General features: G+C 40.1%; 1 protein-coding gene across 3 annotated transcripts in view; it reads left to right on the top strand.

Annotated features, from left to right (window-relative positions):
* The window catches only part of LOC144521381 (uncharacterized), a 79,971-nt gene that overhangs the window by 3,974 nt on the left and 66,958 nt on the right, over nucleotides 1–9,039 (top strand). For 2 of the 3 annotated variants that reach the window (XM_078255941.1, XM_078255938.1), the window contains exons 3-5: nucleotides 5,147–5,376; nucleotides 6,057–6,134; nucleotides 6,574–6,745. In XM_078255941.1, the coding sequence (XP_078112067.1) occupies nucleotides 5,147–5,376; nucleotides 6,057–6,134; nucleotides 6,574–6,745 (480 nt within the window). The remainder of the gene's footprint in view (nucleotides 1–5,146; nucleotides 5,377–6,056; nucleotides 6,135–6,573; nucleotides 6,746–9,039) is intronic. The other variant, XM_078255939.1, reaches the window with a different exon arrangement.

Genomic DNA, 9,039 nt, shown 5'->3' on the forward strand with positions numbered 1-9,039 from the left:
GACAATTTTAATTTGTTTTGGGGTCGTTCTTCTCTCTTCAGGGCCAACCGGGTCCACCCCAACTGGCTGGGTAGTCAAATGCTAGCTGCTAACGTGCAGCATGCCGTTCACTGTGCTCCACATGTTTGACTGTTTACATCCTACGCCCCCTCCAAGGAAGTGGACAGTCCATTTATAGTGACACCACCTAGTAGGCCTACTGTTATCCCCGATAGCTCCCCCTACCGGCCTCATCTGTCATCTGGGGAGTCCGCTCCGTTTTACCAATATCAATGACTGTCACCCAGCCATAAACATCTCCAAACACAGCACCTCCAAATTTTAAATGTATCCACACTACTAGACCTGATAAGAAAGGCGGTGGAATAGCTGCTGTCTTCTCTGACAATTATAGCTGCAAGGAAATCACACTGGGGGAGTTTGCATCTTTTGAACACCTTGCTATATCGATCAATTGTGGTTTTCCGTTCTTAATTTTGATTGTCTATCGACCACCAAAATCCAAATACGTTTTCAAGATCACTTCGTTGAGCTACTGTCCAAGGTCTCCACTGACTATGATGGCATAATTATCTTAGGTGATTTTAATATTTAATATCGCGACCCGACCCCGGATAAGCGGATGAAGATAGATGGATGGATGGATGGATGGATGGATTTTAATATTCACGTAGACAATGCTGACAAACTGACTCTGATGCTCAAAACTTCATCTCCCTATTGGGGGCTTTTGACTTCATTCAGCATGTTTCCGGACCCACCCACAATAAAGGGCATACTCTAGACTTAGTCATATCAAAAGGACTTAATATCACTGTGCAGGGCCGTCACTAGGATAGCATTTAGATACATCAAAGCTGCATGGGGGGATTTACTTAGGCCAGACTGTGCTCCTGCTGAGGTCTTCTTTAGGCTAAGACTTAAACGCTATCTATCTGCCCGTGTAAATGTGTGGTAAAGTAATACCATACCTAATTCCTCTCTCTATTAGATAAGTTGCAAGTCAAAATAAGACTATTTAATTACTAGGGGTGTAACGATACACGTATTCGTATTGAACCGTTCGGTGCAAGGCTTTCGGTTAGGTGCGCATTACAAACCGAACGATTCGTTGGACTAATCCTATTTCATTTTTAAAAAAAGAGCTTAAATTGTGTGAAATATAATGTTCTCAGTGCCGCTGCAATCAACAAGGCAGCCCAAATGACGAAACAGGCAACATGCTGTCTGCCCTTCCCACTCCTAAAGAAAAGCACACTACTGCAGTCAGGCATGATACGCTGAACTAGCTCGTTGCAATATGGTTGACAAGGATTTAAAGTCTTAAAGTCTGAATTTAATAACCAGATGGCGAGATGAATAAAAGTTCTAGTATGTATGTATGTATGTATGTATGCTCATATATAGCCTAGTCTACATTTAGGCAACATCTACATACTTGTTTAATTTATTACAGCAAAGGAATGCAGAAAGTTAAGTTGGTCAGAATCAAGCATATATAATAAATATCATGAAATAATTTTGTTTAGGCTATGCCTTGGTGCCTCTCTCTCTCTCTCTCTCTCTCTCTCTCTCTCTCTCTCTCTCCTAAAATATCTTCCAGTATCCATTTGTTCAATGAATTGAAGGATATACTGGTACATTAGCATTAACAGTGACACTATGATATTTAGGGACTGATATTGTTTTTAATACTATAGAGAAAGCAGGCTATATTAATGGTAAAGAATAGAGAGCTTCGGATACCTTACTAGGCAAGCTATTGTATTTCACTCGTTTACATTAACTAGTTTTCTATAGCCAACTAAAATATTCCTTTATCTTTACTGTGTGTGCGGTAGCAAGTCCAGACCAAAGATTTGCGACGAGACAAGATAAATCCTGCAGCTACTTGCAACACACCGGTCTGCAGCATTCTGAAAGCTGCCAGTTTAAACCAATGAGAAGAGACAAGACGGTGTATCATCTTCATAGCCATTGACTCTTTGTACTTCTGTCTAACTTCCGACTTTCCAGCTTTTTTGTAGCTGAATATATTATTTGTTGTTTCTAATATAGAATTTGCATAACATTGATAGTGAGATACTTGCTACAGTTGCATTTCGAGCGATAAATCGGCGAAAACATTTTATTTCTCTGATTTACTGCTTTGTTTTAATGCTGCCTGGCGCTCTCTCTCTTCAGTAACTCTCTACGCTCGTCCACATACCGTTACCGTGCAAGCGGCCGCTCGTAAGCCTCTCTCTAAAACACTGCCATTTCGACCAGTTGACAGTTTGTGAAATAAAAATGAAACAGACTGCAGTGCACGACGACACCAACAGATGAATGGTGAAGGAAGATTTATTCCACGTAGTGAGTGATACAGAGTGCACTGTAAAAAAAACTAATTCTAATTATTATTTTTCTTATTATTATTTGGGTAGCTTCAGCCCCCCTAAAATAGGCCTAATGATGTCCCTGTCACTGTGCCCTGTGTGGTAGATGTTGCTATCTCAGATCATTGTTGCATATTCTTTAATGTGTCTGCTTTTCCTGTACAGCAGAAAGCCACCTGAACAGTTAGTAAATGGATCATTAATAATGTTACCATTGAAACCTTTCTGAACACTGTAAAAAAACTCAACGTTGTCTATGACACCATTAACTGAGGACCCTGTGAACAACTTTAACTCTAAAATATGAAATATCATTGATAACATTGCACCTGTTATAACCAAAAAGAGGAAGACATACATATATATATATATATGTATGTCTTCCTTGTGGCCCTTCTCTAGAACTACAGAGGGGTTGTTACTATCATTCAGCTATTACTTGTTATTAAATCCACTGTTCGTCTGTGTGAGGATTTTGTTTTAAGTTAATGGCAGGTGTTTGGCAATTAATAACTCACGTAAATATTGTACCTGACTTATTTTGCAGCTTTTGGGGGGATTTTTTTATCAGGGATTTGATAGAGGTTTTTTTCTTTCAGGTATTGGTACCGGCACCGGTAAAAATGTGAATGGTACCCAACCCTAGCCACATGTAATATAATATTACAGTGGTGTGAAAAAGTGTTTGCCCCCTTCCTCATTTCCTGTTCCTTTGCATGTTTGTCACACTTAAGTGTTTCGGAACATCAAACCAATTTAAACAAAAGTCAAGGACAACACAAGTAAACACAAAATGCAATTTGTAAATGAAGGTGTTTATTATTAAAGGAGAAAAAAAATCCAAACCATCATGGCCCTGTGTGAAAAAGTGATTGCCCCCCTTGTTAAAACATACTATAACTGTGGTTGTCCACACCTGAGTTCAATTTCTCTAGCCACACCCAGGCCTGATTATTGCCACACCTGTTCACAATCAAGGCATCACTTAAATAGGAGCTGCTTGACACAGTAAGGTCCACCAGAAGATCCTTAAAAGCTACACATCATGCCGAGACCCAAAGAAATTCAGGAACAATTGAGAAAGAAAGTAATTGAGATCTATCAGTCTGGAAAGGGTTATAAAGCCATTTCCAAAGCTTTGGGAATCCAGCGAACCACAGTGAGAGCCATTATCCACAAATGGCGAAGACATGGAACAGTGGTGAACCTTCCCAGGAGTGGCCGGCCGCCCAAAATTACCCCCAAGAGCGCAGCGACGACTCATCCAAGAGGTCACAAAAGACCCCACAACAACGTCCAAAGAACTGCAGGCCTCACTTGCCTCAGTTAAGGTCAGCGTTCATGCCTCCACCATCAGGAAAAGACTGGGCAAAAATGGCCTGCATGGCAGAGTTCCAAGGAGAAAACCACTGCTGAGCAAAAGAACATCAAAGCTTGTCTCAATTTCTCCAGAACACATCTTGATGATCCCCAAGACTTTTGGGACAACATTCTGTGGACCGATGAGACAAAAGTGGAACTCTTTGGAAGGTGTGTGTCCAAGTATATCTGGCGTAGAAGGAACACTGCATTTCATAAAAAGAACATTATACCAACTGTAAAATATGGTGGTGGTAGTGTGATGGTCTGGGGCTGTTTTGCTGCTTCAGGACCTGGAAGACTTGCCGTGATAAAAGGAACTATGAATTCTGCTGTCTACCAAGAGATCCTGAAGGAGAATGTCCGACCATCTGTTCGTGTACTCAAGCTGAAACGAACTTGGGTTCTGCAGCAGGACAATGATCCTAAACACACCAGCAAGTCCACCACCGAATGGCTGAAGAAAAACTAAATGAAGACTTTGGAGTGGCCTAGCCAAAGTCCTGACCTGAATCCTATTGAGATGTTGTGGTATGACCTTAAAAAGGCCGTTCATGCTCGAAAACCCTCTAATGTAACTGAATTAGGACAATTCTGCAAAGATGAGTGGGCCAAAATTCCTCCAGGACGCTGTAAAAGCCTCATTGCACGTTATCGCAAACGCTTGGTTGCAGTTGTTGCTGCTAAGGGTGGCCCAACCAGTTATTAGGTTTAGGGGGGCAATCACTTTTTCACACAGGGCCATGATGGTTTGGATTTTTTTTTCACCTTTAATAATTAACACCTTCATTTACAAATTGCATTTTGTGTTTACTTGTGTTGTCCTTGACTATTGTTTAAATTGGTTTGATGTTCGAAACACTTAAGTGTGACAAACATGCAAAGGAACAGGAAATGAGGAAGGGGGCAAACACTTTTTCACACCACTGTAAGTTAACTGTTCACGCAATACGGTGAAGTGAGCTATTTAAATTAACTGCATACATGGCTAAACGTCATTAGCTCTTACCAGTGTATCACCCTGTGTAACATTACTTAGTCCGCAGCAATCCTGCCACAATCAGTCCCAAAACATATATATATCAATATTTTATATATATATATATATATATATATATGCGCCATTTTCAGCGTGTAGCTTGCTAGCTCAAAGTTTGTTGTTGTTGTTTCCCGAAACGAACTGAGTTTTGCAAGGCAAGGAACATCTGGCGATTTTCTTGATTGAGGCTACTGTGCATGTAGCTTGTAGCTAATGACTTACTCATCAGCCCTTGCATGTTCTCCATTCAAACAGAACATTTTAATATAGTAAAACATGGTAAACTATAACTGTTGACTCACACCTCCCATTAGTTATTCTAACCCTTGTATCATTATCTCTGCATGTTTCCCCCTTGGGTCTACCGAAGGCGCCCTCAGCAGACGTCAAGCTGGCGACCGTAGCAGGAAAGAAGGGCAAGAAGGCCGAGGAGGAGGAGCAGCCTGCAGCAGAAGCAGCAGCGGCACCACCAGCACCACCATCCACAGCAGCAGTGGAGGAGGAGGAGGAAGAGGAAGAGTATGTGGTGGAGAAGGTTTTGGACCGCAGAGTGGTGAAGGGAAGAGTAGAGTTTCCGCTGAAATGGAAGGGGTTCTCAGAGTAAGTATGAGTTTATAATATTAATACTTGGTGTTCTTGGTCCTGAGAGAGAGAGATATATATATATATATATATATATATATATATATATATATATATATATATATATATATATATATATATATATATATATTAGGGCTGTCAATTGATTAGAAAATGTAATCTAATTAATTACATACTCTGTGATTAATTAATCGAAATGAATCGCATACATAATTAATGGTGCCTGAACCGATACTTTTTAAGAAAGTAAAAAAAGAAAAGAAAAAAAAAGGGTACTAAATAACAGTCGGTGGCATTAAAGAACGGCTTGTTTATTGCTGATTGAATGAAATGATTTAATAATAATGTATAACAATAACTAATTTCAGTAGTAAATTGCTGTTGAACCATCAGATGGGAAAAGGACATTTACAATAACTTCAAATGCACCACAAGGCTGTAGTTTACCAGTTTCATTGAACAGACGTCTGTGTTGTTTCTCCGACGGCAGCTGCAGATTGTTACATACCGGTGTTGAATCCTCTACAGTAAAACACAGTCACATTTTACACCGTTTAGCGTTAGCTGTCAGCATTTTAACCGTGTTTAATCCAGCTACTAGCTAGCGGTAGGCTAACGTTAGCTGCTGTCGAGTATAGTGTTAACTAGCGTCATGTGCAGCGGTGTTTGTGTTTCAGAGCATCAGAGAGAAGCGCAGACATATCAGTGGCACCAGATTTCGGTAGCCATGATTGGCAGGAAGAAGATTTTTACAAGTAAATGTTCCAATTAATAATCCAGGCAGAACATTCTCATCTGCCTCCTTCATTTTACAGTCCAATGGTGGCTAGAACGGCTCCGGGTCAAACGTCAATATGGAATGGATTAATCTGCGTTATTTTTTTTAACGCATTGTTTGTTCTCAGATTAATTAATCGAAATTAACTCGTTATTTTGACATCCCTAAAATATATATATAATATATAGTATCTTGTTCATTTACAAATTGCAAATCTACAGCATAAATTTCGGCATTGTATCATGCCCTCAAAGTTGAAGTTTTCGTATTTTGACACTTAAATTGCTGACCCGTAAATAACCTTACAAAATGGCAATAGAAAAAAGGAATAATACAAATTAGCAATTAGAGTGAGAATGTATTGCCTTAAAACAAAGCCTGAGGAGATTTTCTTCTGTATGCACTCACCTTTCCAGTGAGGATAACACATGGGAGCCGCAAGACAACCGGGACTGCCCCGACCTTATCGTCAAGTACATGCAGAAACACAAGGAGGAGAAAAAGAAGGAGGGCAAGAGGAAAGTTGTCAGTGAGGCCTCGGGAGACTCAGAGGAGCGAGGGAGCAAGAGGAGGAAGAAGGAGGAGGAGGTGAGCGAAGGAAAGCGGTTACTCCAGACTGAAGAGTCCCAGAAATCTAATCTCAACATTAAAGGAACACGCCGATTTATTGGGACTTTATTTATTACAAATGTAATAATAACATAACAATAATAATTTATTTTACCAATAAATTGCTGTTAAATGACATAAACAGATGAGTAAAGGGTATTTTACAATAACTTTGAATGCACCACGAGGTTTACCCGTTTCAAGTTAATGCAACATTTATGATATATTGTGCAGCCCTAGCTACAACTGTTAATTTGTGCAAATGATTAGTAGCCTAACTCCTTGAATGGTATGATTATGACGGTTTCAGTTCAGAGCAGTGGTCAGTAAATGATTATTTTTAGGCTGCTTACGCATTCAGGCGGTACGCGATCGTCTGCCACGCTTTCTTTCGCTGTTTCATTACATCACAACGCATATTCTCCATTTTAGCATCAGTATATCTGTGATCGACCCCGCGGTCTGTTGAAGAAAGGCGTGAATGCACATCTATCCAAATTACTTCAGCCTGTCTCGACCTAGTCTCTCCTCCTCAGCCTGTCTCGACCTAGTCTCTCCTCCTCAGCCTGTCTCGACCTAGTCTCTCCTCCTCAGCCTGGCTCGACCTAGTCACTCCTCCTCAGCCTTTTAAAGATAACTTTAATGAAGAAATACGACTGGAAAAATAGTCCTTTATTCAATCAAAAGTCATAAAATGAAAAGCGAGCACTGAAAGGTTTTGCCACAAACTTAAATGACACTCTCCTGTATAACTAACAGTTACACAGTTATCTTATTCCATATGTATGGAGGAGAGAGAGTCTTTTCACTCAGAGAACCAAGGTTACAACATAACCAAGCGTTTTCTGGCAGTAGTTGAGACCAAATGTTTTGTACTTGAATTTGTCATTGTACAATAGACAGAGAGAAATAAAGGTTATTTTACTATTGTTTCACATTGATTACATTCTAAAGCACAAATAAAGCTCCATCAAACACTCAACAGATGATTTTTGTGAAGACAGATGCTCTTTTCTCCTCCTCTGCATTTTATTAATTGCAGTAATAAACAAGGTTTAGGCTACTCTAGTATCGATTTACAACCATTATAGGACAAAGGGAGAACATTTCTCTTTGTTTAATATCATTAAAAGTGAAGTTAGATTTTGCTGTCCGCTGCCCGACTCATTTTAACAGAGAAAGAGAGTCTGCTCGAGACAGCGCCACGTCCGAGAGAGAGAGAGAGAGAGAGAGAGAGAGAGAGAGAGAGAGGCGCGCGGTACTCTCTAACGTTCTACCGCTGAGTTTTACATGCAGCTTTATTCTTCCGCTATTGCTCTGCAAAAGTAAACTTAGAGTCAGTCTTTGGAGAATGGGCGGGGATCTTCTATGCTAATTTCAAGGTTGCTGCTCTGCACTTGTGTTGTGTATTGATATCGCGAGACACTTTTAAAGGAGAATTCCAGTCAATTTCAACACGTAGCTCTATTGTTTGGAAATTTGGAGTGCTGTCCGTAGCAAGAAAAACTAAAACAATCAGTGCTGCCTACACCGAGTTATCCCCCTGCTAGCGTTAGCACCCAACAGGCTTAAACAGGGCAAGTTTTAAACATGCTTTTAGTCTCTAAACATGCTCGAAATGTCATTACAAGTGCCTACCCATGTGCAGTGATTCCTTCCGAGGGATAGTCTCCTGAAGTTGCTGTGCAGGCGCACTGCGTAGGCTACAACGTGCATTTCCTGAAGTTGGAATCATGGCGGAAGGAGATGACACCTCTGATATTAAAAGTTGCACTTTTGATAAGGTTAAAACGGTGATAATTTTGGTCACTATAACCGTGAGGTTAAATTTTCATACCGTTACATCCCTAACCCGTCAGTCACTAACACACAACGGATGTCTTCGTGTTGTTAACACAATGTTTCACATGTAGCCAACACGTTAACAACACGTTGATTTCATGTCATTCTGAGCCATTTGGTAACTTCCCAACAAACCATTTGTGTACGCCTGGGGGGTTACCTAACACTATTTAACATGATACTATCATGATACCTAGGCTACATCCACACTACTATGATTTGGTTTTAAAATGAATATCTTTTGCTACGTTTACACCTCACGTCCACACTACAGAGCCCGATGACTTCCATAGTAACATGTCTGCAACCAGAACAACTTTACCTTTATATTGACATCAAATTAATGTATGTATTTCAAAAGGTTTGAATGAAATTGGAAAATACCCAGAATGTATGCAGGTTATTATTGTGTAGGTGTTATTTTAAAGTTG

The sequence above is a fragment of the Sander vitreus genome, chromosome 7, assembly GCF_031162955.1.
Source record: "Sander vitreus isolate 19-12246 chromosome 7, sanVit1, whole genome shotgun sequence".
Lineage (NCBI taxonomy): Eukaryota > Metazoa > Chordata > Actinopteri > Perciformes > Percidae > Sander > Sander vitreus.